At 36.5% G+C, this 25,207-nt stretch overlaps 1 protein-coding gene across 1 annotated transcript; it reads right to left on the reverse strand.

Annotated features, from left to right (window-relative positions):
* Window positions 1-7,206: 7,206 nt before the first annotated feature.
* On the reverse strand, window positions 7,207-10,649 carry STRIT1 (small transmembrane regulator of ion transport 1). The gene is made up of 3 exons (XM_045386745.3): window positions 10,587-10,649; window positions 7,910-8,008; window positions 7,207-7,816 (listed from the first exon to the last, which is right to left on the reverse strand). Exons 1-2 carry the CDS (start codon window positions 10,597-10,599, stop codon window positions 7,914-7,916), a joined length of 108 nt encoding a protein of 35 aa, XP_045242680.1. The 5' UTR covers window positions 10,600-10,649; the 3' UTR covers window positions 7,207-7,816; window positions 7,910-7,913.
* Between the last annotated feature and the right edge of the window lie 14,558 nt (window positions 10,650-25,207).

The following is a 25,207-nucleotide window of genomic DNA, read 5'->3' on the forward strand; positions in this document are numbered from 1 at the left end:
CCAACAAAGAACTAATATCCAGAATCTACAAAGAACTCAAACAAATTAGCAAGAAAAAATACAAACAATCCCATCAAAAAGTGGGCTAAGGGCATGAACAGACAATTCTCAAAAGAAGATAAACAAATAGCCGACAAGCATAAGGAAAAATGCTCAACATCACTAATTATCAAGGAAGTGCAAGTCAAAACCACAACACGATACCACCTCACTCCTGCAAGAATAGCCATAACCAAACAAAAAATAGTAGATGTTGGCATGGATGTGAAAACAGAACACTTTTACATGTCGGGTGGGAATGTAAACTAGTACAACAACTGTGAAAAAGAGTGGGGATATTCCTTAAAGAACAAAAAGTAGATCTACCATTTGATCCAGCAATCCCACTACTAGGTATCTACCCAGAGGGAAAAAAGTCATTATATGAAAAAGATACTTGCACACATGTGTTTATAATAGCACAATTTGCAATGACAAAAATACAGAACCAGCCCAGATGCCCATCAATCAACGAGTGGATAAAGAAAATGTGGTATATGTATATATACCATAGAACACTACTCAGCCATAAAAAGGAATGAAATAATGGTATTTACAGCAAACCAGATGGAATCGGAGACTATTGTTCTAAGTGAAGTAACTCAGGAATGGAAAATCAAACATTGTATGTTCTCACTTATATGTGGAAGCTAAGCTGTGAGGACTCAGAAGCATAAGAACGACACTTTGAACACTTGGGGGAAAGTGTAGGGGTAGCGAGAGATAAAAGACTACACATTGGGTACAGTGTACACTGCTCAGGTGACGGGTGCATAAAAATCTCAGAAATCACCACTAAAGAACTTATTCATGTAGCCGAATACCACTTGTTTCCCGAAAACCTATTGAAATAAAAAATAAATTTTAAAAAAATGCTATAATTTGTTTTAAAATGATGGAGAATAGAATATTGAGCTCTTAAAATAAGAAAGTCTTTGTCAGAGATACAATATTAAGATTTATGAGGCTGGGCACAGTGGCTTACACGTATAATCCCAGCACTTTGGGAGGCCAAGGCTGGCAAATTGCTTGAGGCCAGATGTTTGAGACCCGCCTGGCCAACATGACGAAACCTCTTCTCTACCAAAAATATAAAAGTTAGCCAGGCATGGTAGTACATGCCTGTAATCCCAGCTTCTTGGGAGGCTGACACACAAGAATTACTTGAACCCAGGAGGCAGACGTTGCAATGAACTGAGATCATGCCACTGCACTCCAGCCTGGGCAAGAGAGCAAGACTCTGCCTCAAAAAAAAAAAAAAAAAAAAAAGGATTTGTGGGAAAACTGAAGATTTCTGTGTTTCAGAGGAAGTTGTGCACACATTTGAGCAAGAAATGAGCTAGGCTATAGCCTCAATGAGCTAAAGAAAAGGACCAGTACATGTGGAGAAAAATACTCCAGACTAAAGAAAGGAAAGTTACTCTGACAAACATAGGACATAGGTTGCCATAATATTATGTTTTCTAACCCTGTCTCTCTAAAAACCAAAGAAATCAAAAAAGCTGACTAGTGATGCCAAGTTATGTCAGTAGAAAGAAGTAATAGAAACATCCAGTCTTCTGTTACAGAAAATGGTTCCATTAACATTAGAACTATAATATGATCTAACAGTCCCACTACTTGATATATATCCAGAGGAAATAAAAGCAGTATGTCAAAAAGACATCTGTACTCCCATGTTTATTGCAGAATTATTCACAACAGCCACGACATAAAAGCACCCAAAGTGTCTATCAACAGGTGACTGGATAAAGAAAATGTGGTATATAAGGCCGGGCGCGGTGGCTCACGCCTGTAATCCCAGCACTTTGGGAGGCCGAGGCGGGCGGATCGCGAGGGCAGGAGATCCAGACCATCCTGGTTAACACGGTGAAACCCCGTCTCTACTAAAAATACAAACAAATTAGCCGGGCGTAGTGGTGGGTGCCTGTAGTCCCAGCTACTCGGGAGGCTGAGGCAGGAGAATGGCCTGAACCCGGGAGGCGGAGCTTGCAGTGAGCCGAGATTGCGCCACTGCACTCCAGCCTGGGCGACCGAGCGAGACTCAGTCTCAAAAAAAAAAAAAAGAAAAAAAAGAAAATGTGGTATATATACACAGTGGTATATTATTCAACCTTAAAAAGAAGAAAATTTTGTCATTTTTGACAACACAGATGAACCTAGAAGACATTATGCTAAGTGAAATAAATCAGGCACAGAAAGATAAGTACCAAATTATATCACTTACATGTGGATTTTAAATAAAATTGAACTATTTTATTTAACTTTCTAATTGAACTTCTATTTTAAATAAAAATAGAAGCAGAGAATAAAATGGTAGTTGTCAGGGTCTGAGGGAGGAGTGGGTGGGGATTCAAGATGTTGGTCAAAGGATACAAAATTTTAGTTAGACAGGAGACATAAGTTCAGAAGATCCATTACACAATGCAGCGATTATAGTTAATAACAATGTATCATGTACTTAAAAATTGCTAAGAGAGTAGTTTTGGTGGTGGTGGTTGTTGTTGTTTTAGAGACGGGGTCTTGCTGTGGTGCCCAGGCTGCAGTGCAGTGGCTATTCACAGGTGTGAACATAATGCACCAAAGGCTTAAATCCCTGGCCTCAGGTGATCCTCTCACCTCAGCCTCCTAAGTAGCTAGGACCTATGGGCATGTGCCATTGACTGGGGCAAGAGAGTAGACTTTGATGTTCTCACCACAAAAGGATAATTATGTGAGATAACATACATGTTAATTTGATTTAGTCATTCCATAATTTATACATATATTGAAATATCATGTACACCATACTTTTTTGTCCATTAAAATAAATCAATAAATAATAATGTTTTTAAAAAGGGATAAAAGAAAAACTGGTCTTTATCTAGAAAGAAAGCTTAAATATGAGGTCATCTCTTTAACTCCAGGTGAAACTGGAGCCAAGTTGTGAAAAAGCCTAAAGGCTTCAGAAAGTAGGAAACACTTAAGGAGTTACTTAACCCGAGGTGTCTTTTCTGTAGATTTCAGAAAGTCCATAAACACCTTAAATAGTATTGCAATGTTTTATGAACGTTTGGTTTCTGGGAGAGCTTATAGCTTTCACAGATTTCTCATTAACGTCTATAGCACAAAACAAGCTCAAGTAAATGAAGAGATCATCTTTCTAATTACCTCAAGAAGATTTTTTTTCAAAAGTGGCTGGTCTTGAATCCCTGACAAACCTGTGTAAGCATCAGACAAAGGGATTCAAGGCAGTGGTGTGCTGGTAAATGTTTAGGAGCTGGAGATTCAGCAAAACAGGTCCTAATATATAGCATTTGTTGATTTTTGTGGTGTACATACTCCTCCATGACCAGTTTCAAGCTACAGATGAGACACTGACTAATACAAAATTCCTGAAGATATTAACAATCAACTTCGAGAAGTCTGTAGGAGTCAACTCCAGCAAGACCTCTGATTGAAGGTCAGTTAGGTTTTCTCAGGTCTGGAGAAAACTTAAATTAGGACAAGTCATTAAGGAAATGAGTTGAGCCTAATTTTGCACACATTTTCTGCTTACATTTTGTAAATATTTCTCTAAATATATTTAAGAAGCATTTTTGAAGTGTTTAGCCAAGTTTAAAAGATCAGAATCAATGAATAGAGCAAAAGCTTTTTCTAACTTTTCGATAAGGATTAATTTATATAGAGAAATTAATCAAATGGAAGATATTGTGAAAGTTATGAGGAAGAAATCAGCTCCCTTCTAGAACAGCAGTTCTCAAAATACAGATCCCAAGGAAGCAGCAGCAGCATTACCTGAAAACTTGTTAGAAATTAATTCATAGGCTTCCACCCCAGATCTGAATCAGAAACTCTGAGAATGATGTCCAGCTATCTGTATCTGTGTTTTAACAAGTTCTCTAGAGGATACTGATGTGCACTAAAGTCTGAGCACCACTTCTCTAAAACAACGGTTCTTAAATTTTAGTGTGCCCAAGTATCCCTGGAGGAATTTGTTAAAATGCAGATTTCTGGTCCCATTGCACACCTGCTGAATCAGAATCTCCCAGGGTGAGGTTCAGGAACAGCACTATGTTTTATTTTATGTAATTTTGCTTACTTTTATTAGTTACGGTTTGCAACACAGAGTCACTGGGAGGAAAAAGGAAACTTCTTATAAAAATTTTTAAATATTCTGTAATCCCAGCACTTTGGGAGGCCGAGACGGGCGGATCACGAGGTCAGGAGATTGAGACCATCCTGGCTAACACGGTGAAATCCCGTCTCTACTAAAAAATACAAAAAACTAGCTGGGCAAGGTGGCGGGTGCCTGTAGTCCCAGCTACTCGGGAGGCTGAGGCAGGAGAATGGCTTGAACCCGGGAGGCGGAGCTTGCAGTGAGCCGAGATCGCGCCACTGCACTCCAGCCTGGGCGACAGAGCGAGACTCCGTCTCAAAAAAAAAAAAAAAAAAAAAAGTTAAATATTCACAAAAGTAGAATAAAGAGTACAATAAATCCTTGTGAGATCATTCGTCTTAAGCAAATGTCAACATTTTGCCTGTCTTATTTAATGTTCCCCACTTCATTTTTTAGTTTGTTGTCTATAGGAATATTTTAAGGTAAAGATATCCTAATATCTAACCAGCAATTATTTCAATATTCTCTCTAACAGATAAGAGCCTTTTCTATTCCAAGTCATTATTATAGTGTCTTAGTCCATTTTGTGTTGCTGAAAGAAATACCTGAGATTGGGTCACTTATGAAGAAAAGAGATTTAATAAGCTCATTCCACAGGCTGTATAAGAAGCATGGTGTTGACATCTTGCTCAGCTTACGGTGAGGTTTTTGTGCTGAGTCAAACATGGCAGAGGTCAACAGGTAAGTGGCCATATGTGAAGAGCGACCAAGCCCAAGGAGCATTCCGGCTTTATAACAACCCACTTTCTAAGGAGCCATCCTAGTCTCTAGAGAGTGAGAACTCACTCATTACCAAGAGAAAGGCACCAAGCCATTCATGAGGGATCCATCCCTATGACCCAAACACCTGCCACTAGGCCCCACCTCCCTAAATTGCCACACTGGGAATTAAATTTCAATATGAGATTTGGTGGAGAAAAACAAACCATATTCAAACCCTAACATGTAATGTCTAGAATTAATAACAATTCTTTAATATCTTTATCACAGACATGCAAAAATGTGTCTTTTGTTGTTGATTCATTTGTTGGCTATCATTTTAAGTCTCTTTTTTTCTATAATAGTTTCTCCTTTCCCACCTCACTTCTTTTTTTTTTTTTTTTTTTGAGACGGAGTCTCACTCTGTCACCAGACTGGAGTGCAGTGGCATGATCTCAGCTCACTGCAAGCTCCGACTCCCTGGTTCAAGCAATTCTCCTGCCTCAGCCTCCCGAGTAGCTGGGATTACAGGCATGTGCCACCACGCCCAGCTAATTTTTGTGTTTTTAGTAGAGACAGGATTTCACCATGTTGGTCAGGATGGTCTCAGGTGATCCACCTGCCTCGGCCTCCCAAAGTGTTGGGATTACAGGCGTGAACCACCTCACTTTTTAATGCTAGTTATTTGTTGGAAAAACTGGATTATGTGTCCTTTATAATTTTCCACACTTTGGACTTGGCAGAATATATCTTCATGATTTTGTTTAGAGTAGCCTTAGATAGATCCAGAAACTTGTTCTGCTTCAGGTTCACTTGTTTTGGCAAGAATACTTCATAGGTGGCACTCTACTTTCTACCATCTCCTATCAGAAGGAACACAATGTTGAGTTGTAATATTTTTGGTGATGTTAAATTAATCAGTGGGTTCAGGTATAATCAGACTAATCCATTCAGTATGAAATTGCAGATTACATTGTACATTTTCTGCCCTAGGCTAGGGTAGGGATCCCTGCCTCCTTTGAGTGGAGACTGGACTTACAGACTGGACTCCTTCCTCCCACTTTTTCCAGTGGACAGAGTTTGAATCGACTTTTTGTTTTAGAAGAAGAAAAATAATTAGTTTATACTGATATTTGCAGTTCAGATTTAATATCACCAATTATTTACTTGAGTTTTATGCTGATGATATTAATTTCAAACCATATCAATATTACCATGAACAAAAAGACTACTGAATGTGGTTAAGATTTTTACCCCATAAGAGGTGTACAGTCAAATATGCTATGTTATAAAGATGCATGAAAGATGTCTGTTCTCTGTGTGGTTATGCCACAACTTGTTATACTATCAGATCTGCCTTAGTTTGTTTTAAATTTTGAGAAATAATTTTTTTCTTTTTAACTTATAAAATAGCTATATGAGGCCGGGCGCGGTGGCTCAAGCCTGTAATCCCAGCACTTTGGGAGGCCGAGACGGGCGGATCACGAGGTCAGGAGATCGAGACCATCCTGGCTAACACGGTGAAAGCCCGTCTCTACTAAAAAATACAAAAAACTAGCCGGCCGAGGTGGCGGACTCCTGTAGTCCCAGCTACTCGGGAGGTGGAGGCAGGAGAATGGCGTGAACCCGGGAGGCGGAGCTTGCAGTGAGCTGAGATCCGGCCACTGCACTCCAGCCTGGGTGACAGCGCGAGACTCCGTCTCAAAAAAATAAATAAATAAATAAATAAATAAATAAATAAATAAAATAGCTATATGATTCCAAAAATAAAAACTATAAAACAAGACATATTCAGAGATATCTAGCCTCCATTTGTTTCTCCTCACAATATTTTAATTTCAACAAATACATGTACACATTGGTATAGCCCCTTCTTCTCTCATATAAAAGGTAGCACACATTGTCCTATAGCTAGATTCTTCACTTAACACTTTGTCCTGGAGATCTCATCATACCAGTATCTAAAAATCCTTTTCATTCCTTTTTACAGCTGCATAAGTACTACATTATGTAGACATACCACAGTTTGTTCAGTTAATCCCCTCTTAAAAGATATTTGGCTTATTTCCAGGTTTTTGCTAAACAGAGTATGCCAGAATAAATAGCTTTGTATATAAGTCATTTTCTATTTTTGCTCATATACCTGTGGAAATTGCCATAATCCTAGAAGACGGATCGCTGAGTCAAAAATTAAATACGTATATAATTTTGATAGATATGTACCGCCAAACATCCTCCAAAATATAGCATTTTGAATTCCCAAAGACAATGTATGAGAATGCCTAATTGCACACAGCCTTACCAACACATATGTTGTCAAACATCTTTATTTTTTTTCCCATCTGATAAGTGAGCGATGATTCCTCAGTGTAGTTTTAATTACATTTCTCTTTTTGCGAACAAGAGGTTAAGTAAGTGTACTTTTACAGTATATGTTCTATGAATTGTCTGTTTTTATCTCTGGCCCATATATATATATATATATATATATTTTTTTTCGTAGAGATGGAGTCTGTCTCTCTCGCTTAGGCAGGTCTTCAATTCCTGGGCTCAAGGGATCCTCACAAAGTGCTGGGATTACAGGCATGAACCACCGTGCACAGCCTTAGCCAACTTTCTCTATAGTTTTTTCCAGAGGGTAGGGGGGAGAATTTTTTGTAATGTGATTTAATTTATCAAACTTTTTTAATGACATGCATTTTTCATCATAGCTAAACATTTTTCTCACTCAGAATATAAATTCACTCATAATTTCTTATTGTCCTGAAGAAATTCTTAGGCACACCAAAGTACAGTTTATAATCCAAGTTTGTAAAGTGATGTCAAACATTTCATTGTTTAACATGAGACATTTAATAATCAGTCATGTTCATAGTTTTCTTAATTCTTCTAAATGATGTCAGTGTGATATCTTCTTGCCTGAATGACAAAACATTCCATTAGTAAAATAGAAAAAATTATTTCTGGAGTAATTTAGACTATAAATAAACATTCAATTATTAAAACCCTTACCTTTCTAAGAGAAGACAACATAAATCATTATAATGCAGCCCACAATCCAGCCAATCAGGAGAAGAATAGGAACCAGAAGGTGTGAAAATGTAGATCCTGCTTTAAAATAAACAGTAGAAAACGGATTATATTGGTCTTTTTAGTATTGAATTTTCTGAGTCAAGAGCATAAAAGGAATCTGGTAAGATTAAGAAAAAAAGCATACACTCTCTAGTTATACCCATACATAATTATTTTTTCTTTTCTACAGAGAATACATGAGACTGTCATAAATCCTGGGTATTTTGAATTAAACCACGGATCTTTTACTGTTATGTGACCTTGGGCAATTCTGAGCTTGAACTTTCCTATTGGTAAAATATCAGTAATGAAACTTGTGCTATCTACTTCCTGGAATAGTTTTGCAGGTCAAATGACATAACATATGTGCAAAGCTTTGTAAACTCTAACCACCGTGTGTGTTTAGTGTATACAGAACACATCCATGCATTTGTGCAATAATACATACAGCAGCTATTTAAATAAAAAACAATCTAATACAACTCTGAGACAATTTCCACTGAAGTAAATAATTATAACACAGGGAAAGGTGTTGAGCACTGTTCTTGGCCTCCATAGCCGAATGTAATTTTAAATATCACAGGGAAAAGGAAAGTATCATACATTATATAACCATTCTTGACTACAGAAAAGAATTTCTATTGTTTAAAAATTATTCATTATAACAACCAGCACTGAACCTGAATCAATGGGCAGTAATAATCCAACACACATATAAATGGCGTTTGTTATACATGATTCCTCCTGTGCCTCCTATTTGTACTCTTACCTGTAAAAAGCAATTTATACAAGTACCTTTTTACAAGTATTCACTGCATTTAATTCTTGTTCTTTCAAGCAAACATACACATGCACACACACAGAAATCCACACATGCATCACACAAAAAGATTTAGAAAGATCACAGAAAAACATTCTATAGAATTAATGTCCCTGTGTTAAGGACTCAGATATATTCTTAACTGCAAAACACAGTTAGATCTTATGCCATTAGTTAAAAGAGAGAATACATATTCTTAGCAATTATACTCCTATTACAATTTCCATCACTTTAAAACGTGAAATTTTTAAAAATGCTATTAAAATAAAATCATCAGGAGATGAGACACATTTAAAATTAGAAGACGCTCTTATAAAAGCAAACTTTCTGAAGTTGAAATGAATTTTAATACTTCTATTTTTCCAAGAATGCTAGAGTCTCTCTTAACTGACAAAATTCAACGTGCTTTTCTTGTTTCTCCATCTCACTGTGACCTTGTATAAGGCATTAAGCACTAAATGGAAAACTGTTCTCTTTACTTGACATGTGGTATTGCTTAAGGATAAAGCAAACAACATGAGATGTCCTTTACTCTCATTTGGACGAAAGCCTTTTTATGAATTAAGGTACCACCACAATGGAAGTACATAGCAGTAATTTTTTTGAACTGTCTATGTATGTGGCTTTGTATTTTTCTCAATTTCAAAGAACTTGAAAATTAATATTAACCCTTTAATTGTGCATTTATATTTTATATGTGCGTATTTTAATAAAATTTACATATCACAAAGCCTTGAAAGTCAGTATCTCATTATTTATTTTCCTTGTAAAATAGTAACAGTTGCACTAACTGTGCATTTTAACACTCAAAGTATACATTCCATTAGTGTTTTTTTAGCACTAATATTTTCAACTTTACTAACACCTGTGGAATTGTTTGGAAACAGAAATATGTAAGAACACAACATACTTTGCATATGTCACTTACATTACTAGCACAAATAAGAACAAAACATCTTTTTAAATATGAAGTGTAATTGTAAAATGCTTCTCTCTTGTCCAGTTTTGAGCATGTCAAAGTAGTTACAGCTGGAACTGTTCTTGAAGACATTGCACTCTGGAAAAGACGGTCCAGGTTAAACACCTGGTGCCACCACTCTTTAGTGATCATGAACAACTTACTAAACTGCTGTGTCTCAGTTTTCTTATCTATAAAATGGGCACGATGATGATATGCATATTTCAGAAGGTCATTGTCAAGATTCAAAGCAAAAATCCCTGTAAATATTTAAAAGCTATTTCTTAGATATAGTATATATTCAACCTATTTTGACAAATTGGAATCAATTATTTTATATAACTATAAAATATAAATACAAAAAATGTTTAAAAACAAGAAAAAAGTTAGACGTGGAACAAAAATGTTAGATGTGGAACAGACGACTGAGCCCAGTATTCTCATTTTACTGTCAGAAAACAGACTTAGAGAGGTATAGGGACTTCTCCAAACTCACATAGCCATTTACTAGCAGATCTGACACAGAACTTAACTGTCTTCAATTCTGGCTCAGAATTGAAATCAGAGCTGATTTTTAACTCACCTTTCAAAATAAGCATAAACAAAATTAAGCTCTTTTGCTTTGTTGGTCATTTTAAAATTTTCATAACCTATAGGTCTGATCCACAAATTACATAATTAATGCATTTTTGCAGCCACACTAACATATATGGTTAATGGTCATTTAGCATAGAAGCCACATTTTTTAGAGTAACTGGGAAACACCAAGAAACATAACTAAACCAAAGTCAAGAAGCCTTTTTTATTTTGCCAAGAGAATCCAATGCCTTAAATCTTACCTTTTTCAGCCATTATTCCTGTTGGTGGGTGGCTAGGTCAGGCCACGCTTACCTCTTTCTTTTGTTATCCAGCGTCTCTTTGAACTTTAAATAGAGAGAAATCTGAAGAGTGTGGCAGCTGCCCGTCTCCTGGCTGCCAATTGTCTGCAGAGTGATGTAAGTCATTGGAAAGCAGAGCTCCTCTGGCTCTTCTTTATTCTATTATTACGGAGGAAACAAGGGGCTACGTGACCTAAACAATTAGGTAAGCTGAATTATCCTAATGCAGAGATTCACAGGTTTTTAATTTGTACCATACCTTTAGATAACATGAAGAAAATGCTCTGTAAAGAAGGTGTACAGAGGAAGAACAACATTCCACCTATACAAGTGCTGTCAAGGAGAAGGGTGATATATTAGAAAGAAAGGATTTTGATGTTGGAGAGACTTGGGTTCAAATTCCAGCTCTTTCTGTAATGAAAGCCAAGTTGCTTAACCTGGGAATCAGCTTCTTTAGTTTTAAAGTAAGGATAATAATACCTGCTCATGGGAGTTGCATAAAGATGAAATCAAAGTCTATATGAAATGTAGACAGTTCTTTATTACTTTACAGATGGAAAATACAAAATGAAATGGTGCCCCTTTCTTTGAACTATTCTAAAAACAAAAACTGTTAATATACTAGAAATTAAAACAACACAGAAGTTTCGATGTTACCTAGAATTTTTAGAAAGCAGTCATAAGCTTGTTGTTTTTATTAGCAATGTATAAAAATAGGACATTTCATTTTTCAAAGTCCAAACTGGTTTATGTAACTGACCTAGACTATTCTCTATATTCTCATTGGAATAACTTTAATTTGGGGATCTGGCTGGAAAAGTTTTGCAGAGTGACCCTGTGAGCATCTTCCCAAAAAAAATTGGCATAAGATTAAGACCTCTAAAGGCAGGTCTTGCCTGATCAAATTTATCTCCAGAGTTCCAAGAATGTTATTTCCCTGCAAAGGACCCTGTTCCATCACTGCTCAAAAATCCACCAATAGTTCTTCATCTCCTAGACAATAAAAATCTGAACTCCTTGTTTAGACACCTAAAAAGCCTTATTTCTCTACTCTTCCATTTGCAGTGATAACTTCAGTGACACTGAACTCCTTGCTATTATATGAATTCAGAATCCTCCCACTCTCACAGGCAAGAACATTTGACTTGCTACCTCAAATAATGTACCTATAGATTAGAGTGTGCAGCCAAGAATCTGGCACATTTATATCATTTATGTCAAGTTGTCATTTCTCTCCTCAGTCTCTCTCTTAATATATTATTTAATATTGAAAAACATGTCTGGCTATATCAGGTAAGCAGAAAAACTGTATTGTTTATGCAACAAAATCCCTTGCTTACTTGGCAAAGTTGGGTATTTTTTTCAATATTAAATAATAATATGTTAAAGGTTAACTGAGCCCAAAAGAAAGAGAAGAAATAAAAATGTTCATTGATCTCATTTAGATATAAAAAATGTTAATTCAATAAGTTCAGATGAACACTAATTATCCTACGGAAAAAAATGGCATTCAAAACAAACAGTGTGTTCCCCACAAAGAGCACAAACATTCATACTAAAATAAATAATTTGCTTAAAACATATGAAAAGGTTTGTACATTTTAAACACTCATTTCCATTTCAATTATATTAAGCTTTCCTCTTGACATGAAATTGACTATTATTAACACTACTGCTGTCAATTTGGAGTTTGAGGAGGGATTAGTTTATAATTCATCATTTATTTTCCTTACTTTTCTATGGAAAGAAGAAGGGAAACAAACTAATTTAATTGACATGAATTTCTCAGACTTCAGAAAAGAATTCAACCTAGAATCTCATTTCCTTGGTTATACCATCAGTAAATTTTTTAAAAAATAAAATATTTTAATTAAATATAATATTTAATCAGGAAAAGATATTTTATTCATTAATAGACTGGTTTCATAGACTTTGAGCTCATAAACCCAAGGGCCTATATTTGACCATTTTCTAATCTTTCTCTTAGGACATACTAATTAGGAACATTTTCTACTTTTTTACTTTACATACTGTCTTAAATGTTTAGCTCTCAAATCCCTTACTCTAAAGGTGACATTAGATTTTTCAGAGATATGTGAGCCAAAAAATTTAAATATTTGGTTTTTCTTTAAAATACTTAAGAATTCTTCACTTTCCAAATATTTTTCACTACCAGTGTCTGGAATTATAGCATATAGACCTGACCATGGTAGATGCTCAATGGATCTTTGCTTCATGGCTGGCTGACTGGGTAGGTGGATGTAATAATAAATGCAGTATAAGGTAGCTTAGTTTGCACTCTGAACAAAGGTTTACTTATGGCAATACCTAAAAGAGTAATAAGAAATAAAATGATCTTAACTATAGTCTTATAATATATGCATATATAGATAATACAGTGTATTTAATTACCAGTAACATTAGAATAACCTATAAATAAGAATATAAACAAATAAAGGAAAGTGACATCTGCAAAACAGAGGAGTGGGAGCCTCCAAAATATCTTTCCTTCATAAGAGCACCAAGAAATCTGTCTAAAATTTTTGAATCAATTTTTAAGAATTCTGGAAATTAATCAAGGACTTACAGCAATTGGGGAGCTGGAATCTTGGTAGGAACAGCAAGTTTTGTGATATTTTAATGTGGCCTATTCTCATCTCCCCCATCTCCAGCTTTGTAGTAGCCTTGAAAACCAATGCTCCAAAATCTTAATGAAAACTAGTCTTTCAAAGTCTCAGTTTCAGAGAACAGTAATTATTTAACCTGTCTGGTGGTTCTCCCAAAGACCTCACCTGCAAAGCTGTCTTTATTTGATCAGATTCAGCACTTACTCTGTGTGAAAAGTACCCACTCCCAGGACATTTGTTGAAAACAGTTAGAGGCAATTGTTTAACATCACAGCTGCCTAGGTAACAGAGTGAACAACAGGCTTAATAAAAAGCTTAAAAGGAGAATCCAGGGAATGAGATGTCAATAGGGGCTTCAAAAGTTTCACATATCGTTAAAAATCTAGAAAGCTACATGCATATGTTCAGCTATGAGCATGACCTCGTGGCTGTGGGTATGCTTAGGAAAGACCTGAAAAGGCCCTAAGCTTTCACCTCTGGCTAACTTTGAGGCTCAAAATGCAAAGCAAAGGGTAAGGCAGTTGTCAACTCCCCGACTGGGTATTAAAGGCGTACCTCAACATATACACAGAGCCCATCATTAAAGTCTGGGAGGCATATTAGTTACAGGCATTTAAAGAAATCTTTGTCCAATCATTAGTTGATAACTAAACAAATTGAGCAAAAACTTTAGTGGTCACATACAACAAAGAATACAAATTGTACAAAATCAGTTCAGAACAATAATAACAACAACAAACAGCAATGACAACAAACTCTTGGGAGGAGGAAGAATCTGATTTTAAGAGTTGACATTATTTAAAACGACCAACTTTCAACAAAAAAAGTTATGAGATATGCAAAGGAACAAAAATGTATGGCCCTTACACAGGGATAAAAAACCTATCAAAAGTAACTGTTTCTCAGAAAGTCTATAAGTTAGACTGACTAACAAAGACTTTATGTCAACTATTTTAAGTATTTTCAAATAACTAAAAACAGCAAAAGAAAGCCATCTCAGCAAAGAGAATATTAGTAGAGAGATAAATACTCTTTTTAAAAGAGCAAACAAATTTTGAAGTTGAAAGGTGCAATGACTAAAATGAAAATTTTACTAGAGGCTCAACAGCAGATTTGAGCAGGCAGATGAAAGAATCAGTTAATTTGAAGACAGTTTGATTGAGATTATTCTGTACAAGAAACAAGAAGAAAAGATAATAATGAATACGGCCTTAGAGATCTGTGGGACACTATCAAGCATATCAACATATGCATAATTAGAGTCCTAAAACAAGAAGGGCAGAAAAAAATATTTGAAAAAATCATGGTCAAAAGCTTCCCAAATTTGTGAAAAATGTTAAGGTACATATTCAAGAAGTTCAATTACTTCTAGGTAGAATAAACGCAAAGAGACCAATACCTAGACACAAAATAACTGTCAAGAACCAAAGACAGGCTGGGTGTAGTGGCTCATGCTTGTAATCCTAGCACTTTGGGAGGTGGAGGCAGGTAGATCACTTGATGTCAGGAGTTGAGACCAGTCTTGCCAATATGATGAAATCCCATCTCTACTAAAAATACAAAAATGAGCCAGGTGTGGTTGTACACACCTGTAATCCCAGCTAATCAGGAAGCAGAGGCACAAAAATCACTTGAACCTGGGAGGCAGTCATTGCAGCGAGCCAAGATCACACCACCACACTCCAGCCTGGGCAACAGAGTGAGACTTTGTCTCAAAAAAAAAAAAAAAAGAAAGAAAGAAAAAAAAGAAACAAACACAACGAGAAAATATTTCCCTGTTGATCTAGGGGATGTATTCTAACAGGGAACTGCCAAGTCTCTAAATCACCCTCTTGTCTAGCTTGCTGAATTCCTGCCTGAATAGAACTAAGAGCAGTCGCTCAAGGTGCTACTTGAGAAGTCATTGAGGCAACTATTTTCACCCAGTGTCCTCCAGAAAAGAAAGATCTGGGGGGTCATTTTCTTCAAAATAATAATGAGGGGGTGCAGAAGGGTAGGGATGAACCTCTCCTTCCTTTGCCGCTTTCACTTTAGCTGGCAAATGAACATGCTCTGTAACCTCTTCTGTTACTTCCCTATACTCTTGTTCCTCTTCATAATCAGTGTGAAAAAGTTCCAAGATGAAACAAACCAGACCCCATACCTGTCCCATTGTTACACTGATGCCTCTGAGCTCCCCTTCTTACTCACCACGGGGATTACTTTAAGAGTACTTCGGTGTCCTCCAGCTAGTTTTCCATTCCAACCGTCACTCCAGCGACCCTTCGACCTGGATTCGAGCCCCCATGAATGGACGCCACTTGCTGAAACCAGCTCGGTCGGGGAGACCCTAACCCAGTGGCACTAGAGGAATTAAAGACACACACACAGAAATATAGAGGCGTGAAGTGGGAAATCAGGAGTCTCACAGCCTTCAGAGCTGAGAGCCCCAAACAGAGATTTATCCACATATTTATTAACAGCAAACCCGTCATTAGCACTGTTTCTATAGATATTAAATTAACTAAAAGTATCCCTTATGGGAAATGAAGGGATGGGCCAAGTTAAAGGAATAGGTTGGGCTAGTTAACTGCAGCAAGAGCACGCCCTTGAGGCACAGATCACTCAAGCTATTGTTCAGGGCTTAAGAACACCTTTATGCGGTTTTCCACCCTGGGTGGCCCAGGTGTTCTTTGCTCTCATTCCCATAAACCCACAACCTTCCAGCACGGGTGTTAGGGCCATTATGAACATGTTACAGAGTTGCAAGGATTTTGTTTATGGCCAGTCTTGGGGCTGGTTTATGACCAGATTTTGGGGGGGCTTGCTCCCAACAGTGAGACTCTGTCTCAAAAAAGAAAAAGAAACAAACACAAAGAGAAAATCTTGAAGGCATCAAAAGAAATAACTAACTCATTATATGCAAGGGATACTCAATAAGATTAACAGCTGACTTCTCCATAAAAGCCATGAAGCTCAGAAGGTAGTGTTACGACATTCAAAGAAAAAATATTGTCAACCAAAAATTCTATAACAAGCAAGATAATCTTCAAAAGTAAATAAAAAATTATGACATTCCCAGATAAACAAAAACTGAGATAATTTGTTACTAGCAAAGCTACTCTGCAAAAAATACTAAAAGGAATCCTGTCAGAATTAAATAAGAAGACACTAGACAGTAACTCAAATCCACATGAAAAAATAAAGAACATCTCTACAGGCAACTACATAGAAAAACAGGATAAATGTATTTTTTGTGTGTAACTTGTTTTCTCCTCCTAACTTAAAAGACAACTGCAATAATTATAAATCTGTATTGGTGACCCTTAATATATAATAATGGAATTTAAATTAAAATGACAACACAAAAAAGGGAATAGAGCTCTATAGAAGCAAAGATGTTGTGAACTACTAAAACTAAGTTGATACTAATCCAAACCTGATGGTTATAAATTAAAATATTCATTTTAATCCCTAAGGCAACTGCTAAGAAAATAACTCCAAAAAAAAGACAGCAGAAGAAATTACAAAATAATTAAAATGATATACTAGAAAATATTGATTAACACAAAACAAGACAGTAATGAAGGAATAAAGAAATAAAAAGATGGCATACATAAAACAAATAGGAATTATAAATCTTACTTTATAAATAGTTACATTTAAATGGATTAACCACTCCTAATACAAGATAAGAATGGCAGAATGGATTTTTAAAAGTGATCTAACTATAAGCTATCTATAAGAGACAGTTTAGATTCAAAGACACAAATAGATTGAGAGCAAAAAGATGTAAAAATACATGTCATGCAAATTGTAATCAAAGAGACCTGGAGTAACTGTACTAACATTAGATGGAATCAATTTTTTTCTTTTTTTTGAGACAGAGTCTTACTCTGTTGCCCAGGCTGGAGTGCAGTGGCATGATCTTGGCTCACTGCAGGCTCTGCCTCCCAGGTTCATGCCATTCTCCTGCCTCAGCCTCCTGAGTAGTTGGGACTACAGGCACCTGCCACCACTCCTGGCTAGTTTTGTTTTGTTTTGTTTTGTTTTGTTTTGTTTTGTATTTTTAGTAGAGATGGGGTTTCACCATGTTAGCCAGGATGGTCTTGATCTCCTGACCTCATGATCCACCCACCTCGGCCTCCCAAAGTGCTGGGATTACAGGGGTGTGCCACTATGCCTGGCCTAGATGGAATAGATTTTAAGAAAAAAAAATTACTTGAAATAAAGAAATATATTTTCTAATGATAAAATTATCAATTATAAACATATATGTACCTAAAAACAGAGTCCCAAATACATGAAGACTGGCAAAATTGAAGCAAATAGGCAATTCAACAGTAATGGTTGAATGAATATCCTGCTTATAATAATGGACAGAAAAACTAGACAGAATATCAGCAATATGGAACTTGAACAATATTATAAACCAACTGGACCTAACACACATTTATTGACTACAATAATAAACAGTAACAGAATACACATTATTTAGAAGAAAATTTGGCAAATTCACAATTATATGAAAATTAAACAACATTCTCATCAAGAAGGGGAACGAGGTATTAGTCAGAGCAAGATATCTGTTTATGATGGATTTAACTAATGTAGTTTTGATAGGTTGGATGAAACTTTTTCATATTATCAACTTTTGTTGACTAAGTTGTGTGAAAGAATTTGTGTTCAAAGTCCCATAGGCTTCAGCAAATTGCAGTAGAATGTATTGAGAAATATAGTAGTCCATTCTCATATTGCTATAAAAAACTACCTGAGACTGGGTAATTTATGAAGAAAAGGGGTTTAGTCAACTCACAGTTCCGCACGCTATATCAGAATCATGGCTGAGGAGGCCTCAGGAAACTTACAATCATGATGGAAGGTGAAGGGGAAGCAGACACATCTTCACATGTTGGAGTAAGAGAGAGAGAGCGAAGGGAGAAGTGCTATGCACTTTTAAATAACTCACAAGAACAGCAACGTGGAAGTCCAGTCCCATGATCCAGTCACCTCCCACCAAGTCCCTCCTCCAACACTGAGGATTACAATTCAACATGAGATTTGGATAGGGACACAGAGTCAAGTAATATCAAGTGAAGTTTATTTGATCTGAGATGTCCAAATATAAAAGGTATTGTGATTAATAAATAAGAGACAACAAAATATCACAGACTATGGCCAGACACAGTGTCTCACACCTGTAATCCCAGAATTTTGGGAGCCTGAGGTGGGCGGATCACTTGAGCTCAGGAGTTTGAGACCAGCCTTGGCCACATGGCAAAACCCCATTTCTGCAAAATATTTAAAACTTGACTGGGCATGGTGGTGTGATCACCTATAGTCCCAGCCACTGGGAGGCTAAGGTGGTGGGATCACCTGCGATCAGGGGGTCGACCAGCCTGGGCAACAGAATGAAACCCTGTCTTAAAAAAAAAGTCACAGACTACCTGGCCTTCCTCCCTGGAGACTCCTCTTTGCATTTCACAGAAAAGAAAGTGTGGCTCAAAAGAAAAGGCAGCACTATGATAGTGGCAGGAACAGGGACTTAGGATCAAGTTTGAATGTCAGGTCTGATAATAGCTGTATGAACTTTAATGATCACACAGGCTGAGTCTACTTCTTCATTTGGCAAAAGATAAGCGCAGCATACAGAATTAGAGATAAGCATATACGAAATTCTCAGCACCAGCCTAACTAACACAAAGTACATTCCCAATGCATGGTAGTTGTTATCGTTAAGCCATGATAAACAGGGATAAAGAGGAAGGAGAAGCAACATCTGCAAAGAATCAGATATCCCCCCTCTGCATGCTTCCAAGGCCATTTTGAGGGTCATCTAAGAGGGACCATATCTACTGATCATCAGGCCAGGACATAAGAAGGATTGTAAGAGTCCATTTTTCAACTCCCTGCTTATACCTCAAGCTGCTTTTGATTGGTTGCAGCCTGCATTTCTCTATGAAACAACTCATTTCTAAATCACTAAGACATTTCTAAGATCACTAAGACCTAAGATCCTGTGACTTCTATGTTGTTAAGCCAACAAAATTTTTTTAGTCCTTCCTGATATTACTTGACCTCTTGACATTGCTTGATTCCATTGATTACTTTCTCCTTCTTGAAATTATCTCTTCTCTTGGCTTCTGTGGCATCAGAATCTTCTGACTCTTTCTATTTTTGACTGTGCATTCTTAGTCTTATAGGTTTATCCTCTTCAAATTCTCAAAACATGTTGTGTTTTGTCATGGACAGAGAGAGGGGAACAACACACTCCAGGGCCTGTTGGGGGGTGGGGACAAAGGGAGGGAGAGCATTAGGACAAATACCTAAAGCATGAGTGGCTTAAAACCTAGACAACGGGTTTAAAGGTGCAGCAAACCACATGGCACATGTATACCTATGTGACAAACCAGCACATTCTGCACATGTATCCCGGAACTTAAAGTAAAATAATAAAATAAAATAACATGTTGTGTTTTGTAAGTTAAATTCAATAGGACAACGGAGCATGCAAATAACAGAGGCAATATACTGGTATGTGGGTATGTTGTAGGGGTCCAGCAGCAGCCTGCACATGAGCAGCTTCAGGCTCAGCAAACAGCATACCCAAAGCTGTTGGCCCTATATGTGTGCCAGTGACTGGGACAGTCCAGAGGTGAAGGGAAGCAGGGGAGTAGGACCAGCCTGGGACCTTGGTACGGAATGATGGTAGTGACAGCAGCTATAGCAGTAGCAGCAGCAGAAATGCCAGGACAGGAACTGTTGGTGCTTATGTAGTAAATTTCAGCAGTATATTATAGAATCTTCAGTTTAAAAAACTGCTCAGTCTTACAAGACAAATATCCACAGGCTTAGAAATAGAAATTAAATTCTAAGAGTACCATGTTTGATGAAAAATAACACTATTATCATATGGAGCACTGGATAAACCAAGTATAAATGGGGTAAACAATTTTTAAATTAATTTTTTCTTATCATTGAAGATATAGCAATAGAATGCATAACAGACATTTTGAAATATACACAAATTAGAAAGTTTCTTGTCCAACCTCCACAAGTTATGAAAAGCTTCAAGGGAAATAATGAAACGTCATTATACAAATTTACATTTGAAATTAAATTCAGACTTACAGGAAATTTGTGCCAAGAGTTACATCTTTTTCTAGAGAAAACAAGAGTCATCAGCTCTAGATGTACTGAAAAGTATATTTTGACATAATTTATCAGAAATTTATCCCAATATTGTTGCAACCTATAAAATACTCTTGACAGCTCCAGTAATCGTTGCATTAGCAGAAAGATCTTCTTAAAATTAAAATGATCAAAAATGATTTGTGATTTTGAAATTGCCAAGAGCAATTAATGCTGTGTTCAGTTACATAGATTGAAAATTGGAGAGGGGTGGTGGAAGCAGGGAGAACATTAGGAAAAATAGCTAATGGATGCTGGGCCTAATACCTAAGTGATTGGATTATTTCTGCAGCAAAGCAGCATGTAACAAACTTGCACATCCAGCACATGTACCCCTGAACTTAAAATAAAAATAAAAGTTGAAGAAAAAAAAGAAAGTGATGTTGCTAAAAATTTAAATTTGCATGATCTAATACCTGCATGTGAATTTGCAAAAATATGAGCCAGAAAAACATCTTATGATAATCGTGATATCAGATTATTAAGTATTATATATTGTACTACATAAAATTATGACACAAAAAATACTATTTTTACAATTTGAAAATTTATGCTGCTCATTTATCTTGGCTGTAGCTATTACATTTTGAAATTCACTGAATTTTTTAAAGGAAAAAACTTTATATTTTAGTATATTTAATATTTTTTTTTTGGTTTTTTAACAAAGAGTCCCAAATTTTATTTTGCACTGAACCCTGCAAATTTTGTAGTGAATCCTGATTCCTTCCATAAGGGAAGGAGAGAACAGGGAGGTAAGAAGTCTGAGCCATCCACTTCCCTTTCTCTCTCGATTCCTTTAACCATAGCATCTCTCTGTCAAATGTAACCCCTGAATGTGCCATGCCATGTATCATATATAACTCCTGAATGCATTATGCCATCATGTATGATCTGTAACCCCTGAACACACCATGCCATGTATGATATGTAACCGCTGAACACACTAAGTCATGCATGATATGGCATCATATTTGGGGGCCGTGGTGCTAAAAAGTTTAGAAACCTCCCATCTAGTCCAACCACACACATATGAGGGAACAAACTAACCCTTAGGAAGGTGAGGTGATTTTTCTAACTTCGGAGTTTGTCTGAAGACAACCTGCCATCACCATGCTGCTTTCTTGGTATCCATGACTTCATCCTGGTGATATGATATGTTCAGGAGTTGAATCATAGCATGGTGTGTTTGGGGTTATATATGATGCATGACATGAGGGGTTCAGGGATTATATACGAAATCCCTTTTTCTGGAACCCAGTTTGAAGATCCCTATTATTACCCTACTTTAAAGCATAAAAGTTGAAAAAAGTTGGAGAGGGTATGCCCAAAAGTGAGCATTTATTTATCTATTTCTTATTCTAAAAGGTATTACCTAATCTTAAAGCCATTTGCAAAGCAGGTAATAAAATACGCTTTCAACCTAAATTTTTCTATTGCCCTAATGTTTTAATGTTGATAAAAACAGACATAAAAACAGAGTGTTGTCTCAGTGTCATTCTTACCATAGTTCTCATGATCTTCAAGTCTGGTATCAGCAATCTCCTCTAAAGCAGAAACAAAAAGTGCTGCTACTTCAGATAGATGTTTATTTACTGAGTTGGATGATTTCATCCTCCAGAGAATCTCTGTGCTTCAGAGAAGTCCTAGCTGTGAAAAAGAATTATTTGCAAAGACCTGATAGATTCCAACATTCTTAAAAATACAAATTAACTCATTGCTGAGTCATAACAAAGGGTTGAGTACAAGGTCTGTGCAGTTACAGAGACTGAGGTTCAAATTTCTGCTCCATTAGCTAATATTTGTGGGAACAGGTTACTGTCAAAAAAAAAAAATTCTCCAAACTTGGAAATAGGGAAAAAAGGTGGGAACAGATCTTTTCAATATCATAAGAGGCAAAGGTCCCCTAGGATTGTCTAGACCTGTAATTCGTTCATCTCATTTTCACTCTTGATTAAAAGGTCTCATACTTAAGGAATTTACTGATTAATTTGCAGGGTTTTGTCCAGTAGAGATGCAAACAATTTCCAACCAATGGAACAGACAATGTAAAATAGTGATGGCCTGTTGAATATTAACCAGTTTTACATCTAACTCAGCAATTTTATCTTAACATGTCTTTGTTAAATTGCCAATAACTGCCATCACTTCTTAAATGCTCTTTGAACTGATTATGACATCTTACTTGTTCCCTCATTAATTAATTAGTTCAATAAAATAATGGACATATGTCCCTTTTGTATTTACCTGAAAGTCATGATTTTATCCTTTTGAAAATTATACCCTAACATGACTTAACTCTCTTTGCCTTTGTTTCTCTACCTGTAAAATGGAAAAGACCTACTTTTTAAGGTTTCTGTGAGAATTAAGAAACAGGATATGTAAGGCACTTAGCACAGAACCTGTTGCCAAGTAAATGCACATAAGGCTGTAAGCTTTCAGTGTGAATCTAAAGAGAGGATTTAAGGCAGCTGAAATCGGGATTGGGGTCCAGTTTATCACCGTTCACCTTCAGCTTCTTTCCTAAACACTCACATACACTAGATTTTACAAACTTGCCTGAAACAATTTCTCCTTTTTTATAATCACATTCTTTAAAATCTTACTTGCTGGTCCTTTGCTAACTGTATACCTCACACCTCATGGAAATAATGTCCAGTGAGAACTACAAGTAAAGGGCATAGCTAGGTGACCTTTGTCACTGGAAGCTTTCCAGTGCTAGTTTCTCAGGCAGGCATATGGTTTAAAAAGTCCACAATACTGTCAATCAAGTAAATGTAAACCAAAAGATAGAGAAGATTTTTCTCAGAAATTGTGCATCAGTATTTCCATATTCAAATAGTAAAATTATTCAAGATGTAAAAGGGTGATATCAAAGATGACATTTTCAATGAAAGATATGCTAAAGAAATAAATTCTGTTGCGAACACATTCTGTAAACTGTTTTCTTTAATGTGTGCCCCTCCCTGAGAGCTCTCAAAACTAGAGAATTCTCATATATTTGAATTTCTAGTGTTTCCCTTTTGCCACCAAAATACATATATACACTTTCTCACCCCCATTCCCCAAATAAAAGTAGCCTCAAATTTACCTATCAGAGTCCAAGTACACCTTAAATATTGAGGAAGCCTAGCTAATTCTCTCCACATGCTGACAGTTTCTACTGCTTGAAGCTCAGGTGAGTCCCCAGGAACCCCAGTTTTCTGAAACTGTACACAGAATAGCAGAATGACACTTCTCCCCAACACCCATTCTGTGCAGTCTTTGAAATATATAAATCTAAGTTCGAGTAACTGAAAAGCACAGAAGACAAACAGCTAAGTAATAGCACTTTATAAACTACTCAGAACTCCTGAATAAACTGTTTTAAATACTAAAGTTGTTAGCTATAAAAGAGCAACTTAACAAAAAAACAAAAAGTCAAAGGAGCAAAGAAAGTTAACAAACAACTTAACAAAACAAACAACAACTTAACAAAAAAAAGTCAAATCACCATGCTTGAAGAACAGAACTGCCCTCGGCCTGTACAACATGTGCTTTGTTACAAGACTTACTTTGTTCTCCTAGCCCTTGGGGTGTGTGTGTAGCTCCTGGACCTGTGCTCGCCTCATAGCCAACATGGCCCCTGCTAGTAGGAAAGCAGTGGCCCAGCACAGTGCTCTCAGGGGCTGGGGTGTCGGAGTTCCTCCTTAGCCTCACAAGTCAGAACACTAGGAGACACCACAGAATCTGGAAGAGTCATTCCAGGGGCAACTCAGTCTACACCCAACCCTTCTCATCTGCATCCTGGTTCCTGAAACTGTTATAATAGGAGACAAAATCTTTCATTCTGTAGATAATGTTATAACTTACAGATTTGCAGTTTTGTTTTTATTGTATACCAAATTTCTTTAAATATTAGAGTCTATTTTCCAACATTTTATTATGAAAATTTTCAAGCATACAGCAATGTTGAGATAATTTTATATAACTACAAAATTTTTCATATATGCAGCCCTCTAGCCATCTTATTTTCTGACTTTCTTATTTGTTTCTAAATGAATTGCAGATAGCAGCTTAATTCCCTCCAAATACTTTAGTATACATATCATTAGATTAGACGCCAATATTATTTTTCGATTTTTTTCTTTCAAGAGAAAAATATACAATGAAACGTACAAATCTTAACTGTATGTTCACTGAGTTTCACAAAGTGAAATTACATCTTTATAACCCAAATTCCTATCAAGATATAAAACTGCTGAAAACCATCATTCTCAGCAGACTAACATAGGAACAGAAAACCAAACACCACATGTTTTCACTCATAAGTGGGAGGTGAACAGTAAGAACACGGAGACACAGGCAGGGGAACATCACACACCGGGGCCTGTCGGAGGGTGAGGGGCAAGGGGAGGAATAGCATTAGGAGAAATACCTAATGTAGATAGATGACCAGCTGATGGATGCAGCAAACCACCATGGCATATGTATACCTACATAACAAACCTGCACGTTCTGAACATGTATCCCAGAACTTAAAGCATAACAAAAAATGAAAAAATAAAAGATACGAAAACACCCTAAGAAAAAAGATATAAAACTGAATCTATGTCTCTGGGTTGCCAGCTTTTAACCAATGACCTGTCTTTTCATGCCCTAGTAACAATGTGTTTTAAATATTTCAGCTTTAAAATATATTTTATAATCTGGGGTCAGGAGCAATGGCTCAGCCCTGTAATCCCAACACTTTGGGAAGCCTAAATGGGGCGGATCACTTGACGTCAGGAGGTCAAGACCAGCCTGGTC

The sequence above is a fragment of the Macaca fascicularis genome, chromosome 2, assembly GCF_037993035.2.
Source record: "Macaca fascicularis isolate 582-1 chromosome 2, T2T-MFA8v1.1".
NCBI lineage: Eukaryota > Metazoa > Chordata > Mammalia > Primates > Cercopithecidae > Macaca > Macaca fascicularis.